Source organism: Gallinula chloropus (genome assembly GCF_964237585.1).
Source record: "Gallinula chloropus genome assembly, chromosome: 2".
Taxonomy (NCBI): Eukaryota; Metazoa; Chordata; class Aves; order Gruiformes; family Rallidae; genus Gallinula; species Gallinula chloropus.
In genome coordinates this window covers 115,010,195-115,029,306 of record NC_140086.1, presented here as the reverse complement: position 1 = coordinate 115,029,306, position 19,112 = coordinate 115,010,195, and the positions used below count along the sequence as shown (strand labels likewise).

Here is a 19,112-nt window from a genome sequence, read left to right as displayed (position 1 = left end):
TTTTTTTTTCTGTGAGCTCACGCTACAGAAGGTGTTAAAATTAATACTGAAATCAGGCTCAGTACTTGGCAGTATGTCTGCAGGAGTCCATATCAAAGCAAGAACTGGTTTGGAAGTGCCATTTAGAAACCACAATGTCTATTCTAAAATGTTAGCTAAAAGTTTTGACATTAGCAAGTCAGTTGTCACTGGTTTAGAGGTGGGAGTTGTGAAATGAATACTATAAACCACCCCAGGAGGTGGTCTGGAACAAGCTTACCCAAAACAGCACATGACCCTTTGTGAATCAAACATCCAGCTTGCACAAGGTAACACCAACTAGGCTGATAGGTCCATGCTGCTATCACTACAAAGAACTTAAAAATGTCACAGAATCACAAGGTTTTAAGTTATCTTTAAGATCTAGTCCAACCATTCCTGTCCTATGCTAAACTATATCCCTAAGTACCTCATCTACCCTTTTCTTAAACACATCCAGTGATGGTGACTCAACCCCCTCCCTGGGCAGCTTGTTCCAGACCCTGACAACTCTTTCAGTGAAGAATTTTTTCCTAACATCTAATCTGAACCTGCCCTGGCACAGCTTTGTGCCATTTCCCCTTGTCCTATCACTTGTTACCTGGCTGAAGACACCATCTCCTACCCCTCTACAACCTCCTGTCAGGTAGTTGTAGGTGGTGATAAGGTCTCCCCTCAGCCTCCTCTTCTCCAGGCTAAACATCCCCAGCTCCCTCAGCCGTTCCTCATATGATTTGCCCTCCAGCCCCTTCACCAGTCTGGTTGCCCTTCTCTGGACACACTCCAGGACCTCAATGTCCTTGTTATGGTGAGGAGCCCAGAACTGGACACAGCACTAGAGGTGCAGCCTCATCAATGTTGAGTACAGGGGCACAACCCCTCCCCAGACCTACTGGCCACACTGTTTCTGATACAAGCCAGGATGCCATTGGCTTTCGTGGCCACCCGGGCACACTGCTGGCTCATATTAAGCCTGCAGTCAACCAACACCCCAGGTCCTTCTCTGCCTGACAGCTCTCCAGCCAGTCTCCCCCAAGCCTGTAGCACTACATGGGGTTATGTCCCATGCATAGGACTCTGCACTTGGCCTTGTTAAACCTCATCCCATTGGTCTCAGCCCATAGATCCAGTCTGTTCAGATCTCTCTGAAGAGTCTCCCTACCCCGAGGCAAATCAACACTTCCTTCCAGCTTAGTGTCATCTGCAAACTTACTGAGGGAACATTCAATCTCTTCATGGAGGTCATTGGTTAAGATAATAAACAAAACTGGCCCCAGGACTGAGCCCTAAGTCTTAAATGATGTTACATCTAGGTCCTGAAAGCTTCCACTGACTGGGAGCAACAGGCTCTGGAAAACCATCATGGGAAGAATGATTAAGTTAGAGGATGCTGCGGTGCCCAGGAGCCTAGGCAGAGTTAAATTTTGTTTCAATCAAGTGATAAAGCTGCCAAACAAGCAGGTAACCATTTGGGAGAACACTTCTCTCCTACTTCCACAACTTAGGAAATCACAGCTTCATCACAGAACACCTCACAGAAGATAAAAAATACACTTGGTTGTAAGACAACAAACAATCATGTTGTCTACCAACTATTAAGTGTTGCACCTTATGGCCATTTGACAACCACGCCACTTTTGACTTGGGACAGCGCTAAGCAGGAGTCATTGCACAGGCAGATATCAGGGATGGTTACAACCTGAGCAACAATTCAAGAGAATGGGAAAACTCATTCTCTGTGCTCTGACCTTTTTACACACAGGTTTGCAATCCCTCTAAGAGGGCGGCTGCCACTGTCGCACAGAGAACAAATCTGAGAAAAATAATCTGTAAAACCCAACTGGGTTAGTCAAGCAAGGATCCTCTCAAGCAACAGCTCTCAACGTCTGGGTTTGTTTACATGCTCCAGAGTTAGCTTTGTGAGAGCTAACCAAGAGGGAAAGAAAGTGCAGACAACACCGCTTTCAATGAGCAAGAAAAACAGGAACCCTCCCATGAGCACACGACCGAAACAGCCACACTCAGGAATAGACACACTTTAAATACAAAGTTCATAATCTCTCAGCAGCATTAGTTAATACAGGCTCACAAATGTCAAAACCTGTCTGATTGAAAAGATAAAGCTTGAAGTTTGTGTGGCAGGATGAAGTCCCAGCAACACACTGAGGCATCAGAACGCTGCCTTGCCCCCTCTACGCAGTATATTTTGTTTCCCTGTCACCATGCGCTAATTGTGTCCAAAACTCTCTAGCTCGCTTGTGGAACAAACTTAACTACACACAATGAATACATGAAACATGTGAAAATACAGTTAACATGGAGTTGTGTGCACTGTGCCTAAATTTCAAGCAGATGAGCAAGTTGATTGCTGACACAGATTGGATAAAGCCTAAAACTATTTAAAACAAACAAACTGCCAACCTACCTGGAAGCTGAAACCAAAGCATCACTGCAGAGTAATTTTAGTTTTCTCTAAGCCTTAACAACAATGCTATTTTCAAACTTAATGCTTAGAAATACAAAAGTCTTCAAAGTTATATATACACAACTATGGATTTGCCAAGAAGATAATTTTAACTCCATTTCTTCACGGGAAAACTTGCCTAAGGATTAGGGAAAACTACAAAAGGTGATGAATCTTGACTCATCAGAGCTTTTGATAATCTGCTGTACAATGCCTCTACAAGCAAGTAAGAAAAAAAAAAAAGTTACTTGGTGTAAATAATAAAAAATGAACCACAGAACAACTCAATTTGCTGGGAAAGCAATAAGATATTTTGGGAAGTATCCCAGGTCTCTTTGGTAGCTTATATCAAAAGCTTTTATTGAAATCTGGGTGGCAATGCAGAGCATTTGCTTTGCAAATGGGGAACGGTTGCAAATCCGTCAGTGAATGAGATCAAGATTGTAAATGCTCTTAACTCACGAGCAACATGGTCTGCTATCAACAAAGAACTAAGAGCTGCCACTTTTTAATTCTCTCTTGCAATGGAAAAGGCAAAAAACCACAAAACAAGATAGACATATGGAAGTGGCATTAACAGGAAATGGGTCTGCAGGTTCCACCTGCAGTACCACCTGACCACAAATACACAACATGAAGCTGCTGTAAGAGGCAAACCCCTTCTGGAAGGGCTTGACATGTTGATGGAGCAACTCATTCACTGAAAAATGCTTTGAGCAGAGAGCTGCACCAGTTTGAGCTAAAGATGACTAGATATTAACTTCAAAACAGTTTCCCACTGCATAAAATGCTACTACAGCAGCTGCTTAAACTCGCTAACAACTGTGTATAGTCTTTTCTCCTTGGGCTACCAAACAAGTGAATTACAGGTTAACATGAGAAAAGCATTCTCGCTGTCACTGAACAAAACCTTGTAACCTGTTAGTTACAAAAATAAGCTCATTTGAGAGTTTTATGATTTTTTTCTAGAAACAAATCTGAAAGTCTAAAAGTGCTTAAAGTACTGTCTGAGGCAAAGGCAAAAGGGTTTCTCCAACTTCTTCCAGAAACAGTTTAAATTTATATTCCATGCTTCCCCACAAGGCCAAAAAACTCCCCCAATTTTATATAGAAGGGAAGGAAGAGGAAAAAAACATGGAAAACTTTCTTACATTTATATCATGATCCATTCTGCATTTTAAACACTGGTCTAAAAATCATTACTACTACACTTTAAATCCCTAATGTATTTTCTACAGTTAGCAACATCCTCAATTTAATAAGAGTTTTAAAATTAAATTATTTACGAGCAAGTGTAATTCCTATATACCATTGTATGCATTTACAGTCAGTTATTAATGCTGTACTGCTTTAGTGATGGAATCATAAATTTATAAAGGAATGCCACTTTCCTTTTTCAAACTTGAAATGTGGTATTTCTTGGGCGTGAGTAACAGCATTTACTCTCCATTTACATACAAGCTAAACTTTACCTTAAAAGCTCCTTTTTCTTTGTAAGTCACAGCTTTCATCTCCTGTTTCTGAGAGATGTTAACAGGCAAAAAACCACCCTCACATTAACCACCTTAATGTACCAGGATAATTGCTTTGTGGGGTTTTTTCAATAATGTGAAATTAAATAGCTTGTACTAATTTTATAAATAACAGAGCAGCATTTTACACATGCTAGTTAAACTGCACAGGTAAATAGTGCTTATTTTTTAATTAGTAAATATTCTAAACAACAGCTCTTTCTTAGAGGGAGTTTCTGCAGCTTTGCAGTTTCCTGCTCACTAGTCAACAGATACAGTAAAACAAATAAAACGCCTGACATCCTTTAACCTTCTATGAACCTGTAAGGTAACTGCCAGGCAGCTTTTTCCACTGATCTGTAAATCCTGTAAATATTTAGCCCCATCTAGTGGTTAAGTGCTTATCTCCTTCACACCAAAATAAAAGTAAAATACTAACTTTCAGTCCTTTCTAGATGTCTTTGATAGCATTCGTTTCTAGTTGGCAGGCAATTCAGGAGCTGAAGCCAAAGGAAAGTGGTACACCTCCATCATCCTCTGAGATGTCACACCAACCCCATCAAACTTCAAACCTACTCTTTAGAAGGTTTAGGGCTTGAAATTTTAATCTTTAACGTAAGATCAAGCTTCCTTCACTCATTTTCTCCTATTCTGTTATTGCTTCAGATGGTTATATATAGACCTCCAGGTGCAGATGGTTATACACACACACACTGACTTCAGCCATACTTTCTCAATATTGAGGAGCTGTCTTTCATCAAAGTAGAAAAAATCCAAAGGTAAGCAGTGATGGGGGAGAAAGAGAGTCCTGGTCTACTGGGAAAAAGAAAAAGGAGGCTGTAAAAAAAAAAAAAGACAAACAAACTCAAAAACCAACCACAAACCAGCAAACTGTTATGTGTTATGTCATCAGTGCTCCAGCAACAACACCTGAAGCCAAATAAAAACAGGACAACACTTGCTAGCTGTACTATACCTCCTGTGCTTAAACAGAAACAAGTCAGATCTCCCAAGACCAACAGAGACCAGTCAACACCAGCAACACAGGACAATCTCTACTTCTTCCTGCACAGCTGGACACTAATGCAAAACAGTGAAGCACAGAATAAGACATCTCAGCAAGTGAGAAAAAGAAAATAAAGAATAGCCTTGTTAGCAGGAGGTTATGAAGGAAGGAACAGGGGAAAAAAACCAAACCAGCACTGCAGCAATTTTGCCATTAAACCACAGGGATGGAGGCAGGGAATGGGAAAGAAAAGATTCCTGTCTCAAAGACCCGTGATGCAGCAGACACATGAGCAGGAAATGTCAAAAAAAAAAAAAAAAAAAGGAAGGGACTGCTTAAACCAGCTGGAAATTAACAGAGAGCACATATATATGGGTGCTGGGAGAAGGGATAAAATAAATCAGAGACGTATGGGAAGTATGAGACACTGCAGACCATACACTGTCAGGACCCAGACTGATCTTCATGCCAGACATCAAAAGGTGTAATTTTCAAATCCATTTGAGATTACTCTTTGCTGCAACAAAAATTAATTACATGGGCAATTTCAGCAACTCTGTCACAAGCGTGTTACTTAATCCCATTGTTCTTATTTGAGGGAAGATAGAACTTGCTTGCTAAGAAAACAATGAAAGTCACCCACCAAAAAGTCCCTACATTACCACAACACGGGGAAGAGTCTTAAGACATACCCCCAAAATAATATCCTGATCTCTGTATTTGGGAGGAAAAAAAAAAAAAAAAACAAACACAAAACCAAAACACCACAACCCCCCCACCTTCTTTTCTTTCCCTACTATCTCTTCTTCACATCTTACCCCTTACTAATCACATCCCCAATTACACAAGGCAACCCTCCAACTTGCAGGTCAAACAAAAAACAGATTTCAAGGGAGGGGAAGGAGAAATGGTGCAGCACTCCCACTGAACAAAAAGCCCTGGCCTAAAGAACTGACACTGTCCAGCTGTCCATAGCACACAGCCATTACAATGCCCTTGTTTCAAAGGGAAGCTCTAAGCCTTGTAACGGTTTATGAAAGAAAACCAAACACTCTTGGGAATTAGAACCATTGCCTGAAAAGACAGCACCACACATTGTTCAACCACTCTTCTTCCCTTGCCAAGGAAGCTTTGGCAAAAATAGAGCAAGCTGCATTTTTTTTCTAATCTGTGCCTTACCTATTGTAGTAAGTACATAACCAGGTAGGAGAGACAAGAGAGATGGATTAAAGGTTTGCTATGCCCAACTGAAAGCTGTTTGAACTTTCTTTTAAAAAAAAAAAAAAGTACAGCTGCATCCCAACCATTTTTCTAAATTTAAATAATCCTGGTGACACAGCCTTAAATATTGCTGTAGCCTAGGCTAGTATTTTCAAGGCTTCAGGGCAATATAATGTAGGCTGTATCACGAGGTTATTGTCCCCTCTTACCCCATCTGCCTTTTGACCAGAAATTACAATGCCCTTGGCAGAGCCCACACGACTGTTTCCTAGTCACCAAAGTTCACAGTCCAACAATTTATTTCAGGTCACATTTGCACGCTGCGTTGTGAAGCAAGAGGTGTTACCTGTCAGCAGGGAAGTGGACTGTTAAGTATCACCTCCCCAGCTGTCCCAGTCTATGCTGTTAGAGGTCATCCTGCACCACTTGCACTCCCCGGCAGCTTTCTCACCTTTTACTTAAAAATGAATAAATTGAGTAACAAGGGTTACTCAGCATTCCACTTCACTGCTTCTCAGGTCTCCCAGGACTACAAATCACTTTGAAAGACAGCAGCTACTTACGTCTGAATGGCATCAAGTCCTGCCATCTTCATCTTCAGCAAGCGGTCTCTCCAGTAATACCGGGGCACCCGGGAGTAGTGAATGCTACCTGAGATGTAACGGAAAGGTCTCCCATCCTTGACAAAGCAGTCACAGTCATAATCAATCCCAAAACTCCTCTGAGGTATATTCTGCATACAAAAAAAAAAAAAAAAACCAAACCCAAAATAAAACAAATGAACAGAAAAAACCCCACCCAAACCCAAAAACAAACCACACAATACAATCTTTTTCTGCTTTGAATGACACAGTATATAGTCTGATAGTATATCTGATGGTGAATAGCTCTTCACTAGGTACTTACAGCTCCCTTCACCAGGTACATAGAGCCCGACACACCAAAGGACTACAATGTATCAGCCAACCACTCAGCAATGACAGGATTCAGGCCTACGCCAAAACATCTCACGTGCATTCCCCACTTTTAACTATAGCATCATCTTTCTACAGTGATACACACTGTAGTTCCTACTCCAGTGCAAATGATAAGGAATTAATTAGGGGAGATTTGGTGTGTGCCCACACTTCACACTCAAATGCTTTAACTTACTGAACTGCTGGAAAACACAACTGCAATTCCAATTTGATGTTACTCTTAAGTCTAGATGCAAAAGCCAGCTGAGAACGTCTGATGAACAAATGCCACATACTAAATACTCCAGGGCACTGATACCTGTTTGAAAGCTTAGTTTCTAGTAAGTATAAAATAGTATCACAAAATCACAATGATAGATCAGTCTGGCAAGCTGCTTAAATCAGTCACTAAAAACTAGTAGTTTTTAGACAAAGTTCTACTTTTAAGATTTTTCCAGCTAAACACACCCACAACAATGAACTTAGAAGCAGGTAATATAAGAACTGGCACTTCCCTGCCTTAAGAAAAATACCTCAGCTTGACAAGCAATGGACTACTCCTCAAATGACCTCGTGATCTTCGACTACTATGACCAACAGCAGTACTTCTTTTGCTTGTTAAAAACAAGGAGAAACAGAAAACCTTTTTTTTTTAAATGTGCCTCACCCCATGTCTTTAAGAACCTTTATTTTCATTTGGGGTTTTTTTAAACAAACCTTAACATCTCACACCTTGCATCTCCCACGCATCTGTGGTATCCCTGTGTGGTGGTTCAGCCCCAAGCAGTGGCTGAGCACCACACACTGCTCGCTCACTCCCAGAGGAGGGAGACAGAGCCTCTGTGAGTTGGGATAAGAACAGTTTACTGACAAAACCACCTTGAATGTAGAATAACGACCAATTACACTCACACCCGGTGATAAAGCACAGTACCTTACTGACCTGACAATTACAGAGTGCTGCCTGGTGGCATGGACCAACCTACACCCTGACTCAGACTGTCGTGAAGGCACCCAGCCCCTGCCTCTCCCCAACCAGCCCCTTTTATGGGGGAGTGATGCCAGGTGGTGAGGAGAACAGCCCAGGCTAACTCAGCTCACCTGGGCTGGCTGCTTGGGGAGGTTGACTCTGGCCTGGCCAGAACCAGGGCAGTATTATTTTTGTTCTCCACAGACCACTGAATAGTTGGCTGTTTGCCTTCATGTTCTATGACTTTGCATTTTATCAGCTTAATTACTGAGCACATTAAAAAAATAATAAATGCCTTCAATGAAATATCAGTAAAGATGTAAAATCACAAGTCAGTAACTGAAATCACTTAGTTCTCCATATCTATCAGAAAAATAAGTCAACCAAACCTCATGATTCATTGGACACTATATTAGTCCAAATGAAACACACTATTTATTAGTGTAAATGAAAAGCTGTTGAAGGACACTGGCCTTGTTCTTGAAAAGACAGGGCTCGGCCACTGAGAATGGGGCTTACCAATTACAAAACTGATTACATGAAACAAAAGCAATGAAATTAGAAAGGCAAAAGCCAGATGTAAACCATCATAAACCCTCAGGTGACCCCTCCCTACATGAGAGCCATCCACCATCTGAGCAAATCTACCCAGAGGTTAAGTAGGGACCAACAGACCACAGAGTTTTCATGAAGCTTCCCACAAAACCTCTTCTTTCTGTTAACTGCTGAAGAATTTTGTTACAATAGTGTGTACAACTAAGGTAAAGAGACAGGAACAGAAAGAGTGAAATACGGCAGACACCTATAACCATGAAGCTGAAAACACTGAGACTCCTGGCCCACAACTGGACACAACAGCCAACCAAGACCATGTACTCTTAGTGCACCAAAAAACAGCAGAAAAGAGTCAGTGCAATGTGTCACAAGTGAAAAGAACATGAGTACAAAGAAAAAAAACAAACTGTCCTGAAAAGTGAAGGATCAAAGGCTGCTATTAAATGGAGCAACTGAGCAAGGTAACACTCTACAAACCTTTGAAGATGACAAACTTCAAGGAGGACAACTACAGTGCATTGCAACTGTGATACAGGCATTTCTTCACAGAAACAAAGTTGTGGAAAATGTCTTAAGTGCACATAACAACCCAAAACATTCTACTAACAATGAACAAGTGAAATTGTCCATGATGGATGTGTAACAACAGATCTGAGACTATACAGCTCTGAGCTGGCCAGGAAACAACTGTAAGGGACTACAAAGTATTGCATAGAGGAAGCTATTTAAGCCCTGATCCCACAAACATGGAACCATTCTTAACACTATTTTGCATGAAAGTTGAAATAAGTCTTGACTAAACAAAGGTATGGATGTTCCTGCCAGTTGTACACAAAAGCAGATCCTTACAGATCTGAGAAACACAAGCCAAACTGCTCTAGAACAAAAGTAACTCAAAGGTGGTGATTGTCTCTGTGAGATTTTGTTGTTGTACCAACTCCAGGCTGTTAAACTGCAAGTAAAATTTCCACCGCAGAGGATACACAATATCTACCATTTGCTTACTTTCTTTTCAGTTGAAATCTAAGTGACATTTTGCTGATCTTTAATTTATAACTTGCACCTTGATTCCCTGCACTGGGATGGAATTGTACTATTTGTCCCCTCAGGAAAACATTAACCCCAAGGAACACCCAGCAGATGTTCCACATTCTTTGGATGGTTTTTACAGCACTATGACCAAATGCAGCATTAATACAGTAAGTAACAAGTGTATCAGCACGTTTGGACTAAATGAAACTCATGACTCAGGTGCAGCAACAGGATTCTGAAATATTTAAGGAAAAAATCAAAACCAACCCACAAAAAAAACCCACAACACAAACAAAAGAGGAAAGCACCAGGGGAAAAAAAGCACATTAAAGGCCATTATCCCTGGAAATATAAGACAGCCAAAATAAATTGCTGTTGTTTCCCTCTGAAAAGAGGATTTTAACCCCCTAACCCAGACAAACCCATCAAGAGGCCTGTGGGAAAGACACTTGTTCCATTTATGGCAGGTAACTGTTGAGAGATGTTGGACATCAAGTCAACTCTTTATGTAGCTCCACCCTCAGGAAACAGGTCTGGCAAAGAAACAATTTCATAAACCAAGAAAGCAATATAAAGAAGATATTAATTATTAAAATTATCATCATTAACTGATTACTATTTTAAAGGCCATGCTTTTGAAGCTGTGACCATACACTTCCTGACACAGTATTATTATGGAGAGGAGGAGAGGGAGGAGGCTTCCAGAGCACTGACCTCATTCATTGCCCATTGTAAGCAGACTTCCCTTCATGATCAACTCTTCAAAATTATTTTATTGTCACTGCACAACTCTACCCAGAGCTTGCAAGGAAAGCAAAACCTTTCTCCTAATGAATTTGTGTTTGGCTCTGTCAATAGTGTATACTCACAGTTGGGATATACAGCAGGAATAATTCCCTGCATCTCCCTAGAAAATGAGTGAGTCTGCTAGTTTGGTAAATAGATTTAAGAGACACAAAACTAACCACACACTGTTTAGGAGGCCAGTTCATTCACAGAACATTATGTTAACATCCAGCTGAGAATTCAGACCCTTACAGGCAACGATATAAAGCTGCATCTTACATGCTCAGAACTAACTCAGAGGGAAATGGGAAGAACTACAGTATTTGTCCTTTCTTAAATCAGGTACCAAGTTGGTTTTGCAACCTTCATGTTCTTGCAACATTTTACAATGCATTGTCACAGGAGAAAAAGACCCGTATCTTCAGCACACAGAACTATTTAACAATGGCTAGAATCCTTCAATCTCCAAATTCTCAATGAACCTGTATCAAAATTTGTAACCACAAACCACTCATTTTCATCTGCTACTTCCAAAAACTGCCCTTGGTATCCTTTCTTTGCCCTGCAGTGGTTCTTTTATCTGCATCACACCCTCATCTCCCCAGCCTGCACTTCTTCCCCCTAGTATGCATTAGGCATATTTATTAGTGTCCTTACCTCTCCCACTTCCCAGCATGCCTCATTTAGTCCTATGGGCATAGGATTTACCCAAACTGGTCATATTTATTGTCTGTAGCTTTTACTCAGTAAACAGAATTAGTGTGTTAAAACTATTCAGCATACCACAACAATAAATATCTGTACAAAATAAAAGGTCATTAGAGGCATCTTTCTTGATAAGAGAATAAAGTTTTATTAAATCTGACCATTTAAAGCATTTGTTATACCACAATTTACATATTTTCAAATCCACTCTATTCTGATTATATAATGCAATAAATACAACTTTGACAAAGTGATAATACTATTCTACTTCAGTGTTATTCTGACAGCAATTAACTACTACAACCCCAGTGAACTGGCCTTTTATAGAAGGAAATATATATTCATTAAGTCCTCCAGATCAAATACATTTCACACACACAAATTACAAAAAATATTTTTAAAAATTACAAAATAAGCAGCAATTTATTTTCATCTGGAATACTGAACACAGGTCTAAATCGTGCACATTCAAGTCAAACTAGAACAAGTATAGGAAAAACCTTGAAGGACAATTAGGGATTGCTTTCTTAGCAAGATTGCAGAAAGTCAATTCTTCTTACTATCAAATAAAAAGTTGATCTAGGACAACTTCCATTCATGTATTTAAAAAAAAAGGCAAAATAGAGAAAGTGTTTTGGCATAAAATGAATCACTTGAGGTGCTAAACGGAGCAAACAAGCTTTCAGAGGGAGAAAGTTTAAAAAAAAAAACAAACAAAACAAGGCCTAAATTAAATTAAGAGAACTCAATAAATTTATGAAATGACAATATGACCAACCCAAAAAGGACTGTATCTGTTCCTAAAAGGATACACAAAGATCTTCAAAGCGGGGAACGTACAAACTAATGAAGTAATCTATGCACCCCCGGGATGCAAGGACCACTTCAGATAGGGTTTTGCACGCATTTAGAGAGAATGAGGACAGAAACAAAAAGGGTAGGACAAAAAAAAAAAAAGGGGGGAAAAAAAAGAAGTAATAATACTAGCAACTCACTGAGAAACTAACACCATTTAAAACCAGTCCCACAAAAGCTTCCCTATAAGGAAACTTGCTTACAATTAGTCTTCTTAGAGTAATAACCCCCAAGGTAACAAACAAAAAGCTATCCTTCTGGACCACTGGCCTAGAGGGGATGTTCTGCATTACTAAAGCCAGACCCCGGCTTCTAATTGAAGGCATGCTGGTAAGTAAACAGAGGATATGGTATCAAGACTATTAAGATTATCTCTACATTAGATCCTTCTGTGTTACCCACCACTGGGAAAGAACCTCAGAAGGACCCCATGTGGGCAGTGTTAAATACACTTGGGAACTTTAGAATACTCAGGTATTATTGCACAAGCATTAAAAAAAACCAAACAAAAGAAAACAAAATTATAGGTGCTGGAAAACAGAAATTATCTGTCTAGCAAGTAGAGACCCTGGCTGGTTAGGTGTTCTGCTTTCAGATTAAGAGAGGACTGACTTCCCCAGCTCTTCCACCAACCTTCCAGTGCATGTGGCACATCTATAGTATTTCTCAACACTCCTGTGAGTAAAAACACAAGCTATTTGTAGAGAAGAACAGGATACGAAACCACCTTGACAGTTAGAAACTGCTGAGGAGGCTGAAGGGAGTGGAAGAAGTGAAACTTCACAATTTCAACTTACGGAAAAACCTCAACTTTTTAAATACACCCACACACCTCTCCTCCAAAACAAGAATCAGAGATGAAGCAAAAACACAGAGGACTTGTGTCTGGTTTAGGATCACACAGGACAGCAGGAAGAGACTGAACACAGCAGTTCAGGTCTTGCCATTCTCAGCCTCCCATGTAAGCACTGATCTCTTTTGGCCCATGCTACTCAGATCATCCATCCTGAGAGAAACCCAGGTACTGGTGCGCAGACAGGCAGACCAAAGGAGACCCTGTGGCTACAGCTGGAGACCTCAGAGGCAGGATTCCCACACTTGTTTGTGGTGTTTCATTCAGCAACACTGAGGTGTAAGCGGAGGAGAGAGTAAGATGCACAGAAGTAAATTCTTTCATTGGCCTGGACAATACGTGCACATTAATTTATAACCTGGCTTTCTTGGATAAACACAAAGGTATGGAAGCAAGAATTATTAATATTTTCTAATTACACAAATTTCCAAGAATCATATTAATTTGTGTTAGAATTATATTAATTTGTATTAAGCCCTTCTAGGAGAGAAGAGAGAAATCTGCCATCCCTCATTATCCTGCAGCAGTTATTCTGTTATATGCCTAGCAGACAACCAGGACATTAATGCACAAATGATATTAAGAAGTCACCTACTGCAGAGTTTAGTCTCCTTAAAAAGGACACCATTTAATTGAAATATTAAAGCTTTAAACAAAATTCAAGCATTAACCTATCTGCATTGTTTGCAAATAGCATCTCCTTACTCTTTTAAGAGAAAAATCACAGAAGATAAATTAAGCATAAACAAAAAAATACAGTATTAAGAGAAAAAAGACTCAGCATTTCAGCTTTGGGTTTTGTGCTTACAGGTACTGTATACTCTGATAGAAAACTGGTAGTTAACTTCTATTGCTTTCTCATATGTTTTTATTAGAGCCATTTTCAGTAGTTAATTACCAGATGCCCACTTATTCTAAGGAAAATGCCTCCAGCAAGACAGCTACTTTCACCCTTCAATATAAGCCTCCTCAGCTTTTAAACTGGAAAACATTGAATGTCAGGAACTGATGCCTGGCATCTTACTGTACTTGTAAGCAGTTCAGACTGGAAGCCCTACTAGTGCATGCAGTAGACAGGATAAATATATCCAGCCTCAATTTTTAAAAAAATCAAAAAAAAAAAAAATCAAAACTATTACCTTCCATAAAACATGTATGAGTGATTTCACTACAAGAGATCAGAACTTCACCTATCTGAAATTCGATAAGGCAGCTGTGTAATGGATCATAAACAGAGGAACATGAAGTAGCTGCAGGACTTGGGTATTTCTAAACATGCACAGGACACGCAGTATCTCCATGACATCATTATCTTTAAATGCAGAACATCATTAATAATGAATTCAAGGAATTAATTTCTTCAGTATTTTATATGCCCTCGATTTGTTTCATATGCCCAAGACACAGTTAGTGCTTACTGCTCAACCTTAGAGCAGCCTTCAGCAGGTTTTGTTAACACATCTTCTCTGACTGCCCAGAAAAAGGATTTGCTTGCAGAGCTGAAGAACCAACATACTGACCAACAAAAAGGACAGTGGAAGTTTGTCATACGGAAAACTCCTCAAGGAGAACGCAGAATTATCTCTGTTATTTCCGCTCTGCTGCCCAGCCTCATGGGTATTCCAAAGTACACTGTCCCCGGGCTGACATAGACAAAGGTGTTCTGCCCAACTTTGTACAAGCCCACAAAGAAGGGGTTCAGAAAATAAGCTCCAGCATTTAGTGGGAACATTTGCCCTCCGTGAGTATGGCCAGAAAGAATTAAATTTATGTCTGGTCTCTCCTGAAGGGCCCACTTTGCAGCAATGGGCTGATGAGCTAACAGCACTATTGCATGCTCACTGCTACAGCCTCTGAGAGCTTTCTTTAAGTCCATACCATGCCCTGAGTAGCGCAATACGTCTGCTTCAATGTCATCAACACCAGCCAGGCAGAACCAGTCATCAGTGCTCTTCGGCGAAACAATCTTCACGTTCTCATTATGGAGTGGCTGAATGTTAAATGATTTTAACAGCTCAAACCAGTTGCTAACGTCTGATGTGTAGTACTCGTGGTTTCCTGTAACAAAGTAAATCCCCAAAGGGGAGCTGAGTTCTCCCAGCGGTTCAACAGCAGGGCGTATGATCTCTGCCTCAGAGTCGGTCAGGTCCCCAACAATCACGGTGATATCTGGTTTCAAAGCCTTAACCATTCTCACAATCATGGCAAGCTTGGTCTTCCCAACTGTAGGCCCAAGATGGATATCTGAAAGCAACACCACTTTCAGGTTATTCATTGTTGAGGGCAGCTTGTGAACTGGAATCTCCACTGAATTCACGGTGGGAGGCTGGGAAGCATTTAACAGCCCGACAACAGTCAGCACAGCAGTCAGCATGACCGCCACGACTGGTTTCATTGCTGTTCTACTGTTCTTGTTGCCAGTTCCCGCCTTAGCTCCTCTTCCAGCCAAGAACTTGTAAGCCTGCTCTACAGAGCCTAAAGTGAAGAGGAAGAAGATAAGAATAATATAGGCCCCCAGGCAAGTGTAGGCAGCTAAAGAAAAGAAATAGGGCTCTTCCGCAATGAGAAATAGCAATGTGAAGAAGCTTGAATGAGCCAAAGCTAGAAACACAAACACAGCTATTTTCCACAACATGAAACACAACGAGCTGCCAGCAGCTGAGGACCTGGAGAACGTGGTGACTGTGCTTCTCCAAACATGAAGAGATCCTATCAACATGAGCGTATTAGCAAATAGTGCCATCTGCAGCCTCAGAAGCCAGCGCCGCGTCCTGAGCTCGAGCTGTTCTGCCAAATAGCTCCGTGATAGCATCATGGAGAAGAAAACCACTCCTGCAGCCACTGCAGCCTTTGCTTCAAGAGGCAGTTGCTTGAAGGAGATCATCTTTGCTTCCTGACCATTCCCTTCTGTTCTGCAGAAGTCTCCAGCAGGCAACAGTGTGGTTATGAAGGGATGCCTTGGGTCAACAAAGCCTGCAACCAGGAACCAGTATCAGCCGTTTTAAAATATTACACACATTCCCTTTTTTCCCAGACTTCAATGAAGGGCTGTTACTCACATACTATCCTGGACACTATGTCATGCAGAATCTCTATCATAAGGACAGAGAGAAGATTTCGTCATGTGGAACAGACCAGACAACTGAAAACACTGGATTCTGGCAGCCGGCTTCCAAGCTCCCTGCCTGCCTTGCTCCATGATTCCTCCCCTCCACCCCACCCTTTTCCTTTAATGTGCCATTTCCTCATTACCACTTCCTTATAGTAGATGGCAATAGATCACAACAGTGATACAATGAGCACAGGAAACAATCATTATAGTATTGCAAGCAGTTATTATTATATTTGTAAACCCTGTGCATGTTCCTTGACTAAGCTGCTTCTGCTGTTAACATAGCACGTTTTCTGTTCTTCTTCCCAAGCAGCTGGCTCCATTTCAAAAGCAGGAATCACCTGACGCTGTTCTTACCAAATCCAAGAGGTTCTACTAACATATACTACTACAGCAACAGTGAAATCCCTACTGGAATAGCTACCAGATGCAACTGCAGATGACATTGTTGACATGACACTCCTGCCTCCAGTCGTAAACATGACTTCCTCAAAGCCCTCAAAATTAGTAGAACCAGAAAAACAAAACCACCCCAAACAAATCACATTGTGTTTTGCTGCTTACTTCTACTACATGAACAGTTCCCAAGACTCTACACCTGTTTTGGAATATCCTAGTCTAGGAGGATGCAATTAAGTTGAAAAAGGATCAAAACATCACTCACTATGCTCCCTTTAAAAGTAAAAGGAGCACTCAGTCTAAAGCATTTCTGCTACCAGATTATAAGTAAATAAGCAAGCATCAGTTATGCTGAATCATCAAAAATTCCCAGTTTTGCTCAATGTTTCCACTCATGCCCAGTTTGCACATGGCTACCTAAAAAAAACCTACTGTTTTAACTGTAGCTGAAAAAACTTCAGATGGTCTTTCATAACATACAATAGAAACCAAGTTTGAGATAACAAACTACCTTATTTAAAGTAAGCATAAACCACTGCATGGCTCTCAAAACACTTCCTGCCTCTCAGTCCACACTTGCATAGAGAAAAAGTAAGCAATCATTGCAGCCAAAAATATCTCAGAACTAGGGCACAAAAGCAGCCATGTAGGGCTTTGCAGTGAGATTGAGCCCAAAAGTCTGCAAACCCCAGTCTTCCAGGTTGCTTTCCTGCAGCTAATTTAAAAGAACAATAGCACCTCTGTGATGATAGGACCCCACTATGTTTTGAGGACTAGATCAAGTTTTAAGAAGACCCTTTCCCTCAGTGGCTGGTCAGGGAATTGTGGGTTGATAAGAGAAATCGTGCCTGCTGGCCTCAGTTCCTCAAGCCTGCTCAGGTGTTACAACACTACTCTTAAACAGTGCTACTGTACAAACATGCCTCTACGGAAAACAAACAAAGCAAGGAAGATAAAAGTATAAGAAATGCCCTACTGATTTAAGTCTAAAGTTCTTCTAGACACCAGGCCGTATTTGGTCTGGACAATAGCAGTAAGAAACGCTGTTCAAAGCAACAGAATGACCCTATCCACTTTCTGGGGTCTGCTTCCTTCATACTCATACAGAAGGCAAAGTTGTAGCATTAAGATCTTAGAAGGCAATTCCTTTCCTTGCCATTTTTGGATGTTCTTTATGAACCTGATGTATTTTCATTTCCCTAACCCTTCTTTGGGAATCTGTTGAATACTGTGCATGTATGCAACATCCCATGGCAGCAAATTCCTGCAATTCACTGTATACTTTTAACGTGTTTTATCTGTTTCAAACTAATCTGATCAATCCACCGAGTTCCCCACTTCTAATACCACCAAACCTGGTGACAGTTCTCCATTCCTCTTAGCCACTACCTTCAGAATTTTCTAAGTCTCAGCTATAATCCCACCCCTCAGAGACCATACTTACTGTCATCCCACCTTCTCTTGGCTAAATCTCCAGCATGGGGTGGGAGGGAAGCTACTTTTCACACCACTTGAACCATTCTGTTCCAGCATTCATCAATATAATACCAATACTCTGCTTCAAACTCAAAGCATAAGTGACAAGGCACAGCTCCCCCAGGAATTAGAGAGTAAAGGTTTCCCTAGGCTGCTGTTTAGGCAGCGATACAGCGTGCCACTGGACAAGGCAGCAACAGGGAAGTGGATACAGAACAAGGGCAGAACAGGAAAAACTCCTTCCTCTCCCTCCTCTCCCAAACCAGAGGAAGAGCAGGTTTTACAGAGGCCTTGCAGGATCCCCTTTCTCTCAGCAGCCTGAACGGCGGAAGGAGCACAGCTGGCAGCACCGTTCCAGCCCGCGCTCCCAGCGGGCAGCAACCCCGCAGGCCATGCCCTGAAGGCGGGGGCTCAGCTCACCGCCCGGGCTGCAAGGGCAGGCAGCCCCAGCCCTTCCTCAGTACAAAACGGCGAGGGCCCCTCGCCGCGGCAGGCGGAGCCGGGAGCGGGCAGGCCTGCTCAGAGGAAGGAGCCGGCCCCGCGCCTCTTCCTCCAGCTGCCCTTCGGCTCCATCGCAGGCCCGGCACCTGCGGCCTGAGTAACGCCGCCCGTGAACCCCACATCGCTGCGGAATTAAAACAGGACCCAAGTCAACCGCCCAACACAGGGGGCGGGAAGAGGCCCGCTGACCCTCTCAGGGGCCTCCCCCAGCCAAGGGGCCGCACGGCCCGGTCCCCCGATGCCGCCGCGGAGCGGGTGCCGTTAGGGAAGGGGACCCAAGGGGACTCACCGCCGCCCGGACAAACAGCGCCAAGCCGGCCAGCGATAGTAGAAGCCGCAGCGGCAGCATGACGGACGCTGGCGGCAGGAAGGAAGGAGGAAGCGGCGGCGGCGGCTGCAGCAGTAGCAGACGGACTCTCTGTAGCCCGCCGTCCCGTAACAAGGCGGGGCTAGCTGACTGCCCCGACGGGGCGGGCTGAGCCCGCTCCGCCCCGCGCAGCCCTCCTGCCCACCGCACCCGCAGCACAGCCGCTCCGCCCATCCGCCTCCCACTGACTTAAGTCTCTGTCACCCGTGTTTAGCACTCCACAAGCTGCATCCGGCCCGTATCCGAGAACTTGCCCGACATCCTCAGAGGGGATGGAGGAATGCCCCATACATACATCCCCGCCGGCCTCGGGGGGCAGAAAGAC

The 19,112-nt window shown here is 42.3% G+C and overlaps 2 protein-coding genes across 2 annotated transcripts in view; both read right to left on the bottom strand.

Moving 5' to 3' along the window:
- The window catches only part of GLB1 (galactosidase beta 1), a gene marked incomplete at its 5' end in the record, with an annotated part of 48,713 nt that extends 29,752 nt beyond the window's left edge, over positions 1 to 18,961 (bottom strand). The window contains 2 exons of the mRNA XM_084260648.1: positions 6,784 to 6,953; positions 18,710 to 18,961. Coding sequence (XP_084116774.1) covers positions 6,784 to 6,953; positions 18,710 to 18,961 — 422 coding nt within the window. The remainder of the gene's footprint in view (positions 1 to 6,783; positions 6,954 to 18,709) is intronic.
- TMPPE (transmembrane protein with metallophosphoesterase domain) lies at positions 14,494 to 15,816 on the bottom strand (the record flags this gene model as incomplete). The annotated part of the gene is made up of 1 exon (XM_084259994.1): positions 14,494 to 15,816. One exon carries the CDS (start codon positions 15,814 to 15,816, stop codon positions 14,494 to 14,496), a length of 1,323 nt encoding a protein of 440 aa, XP_084116120.1.
- Positions 18,962 to 19,112: the final 151 nt, after the last annotated feature.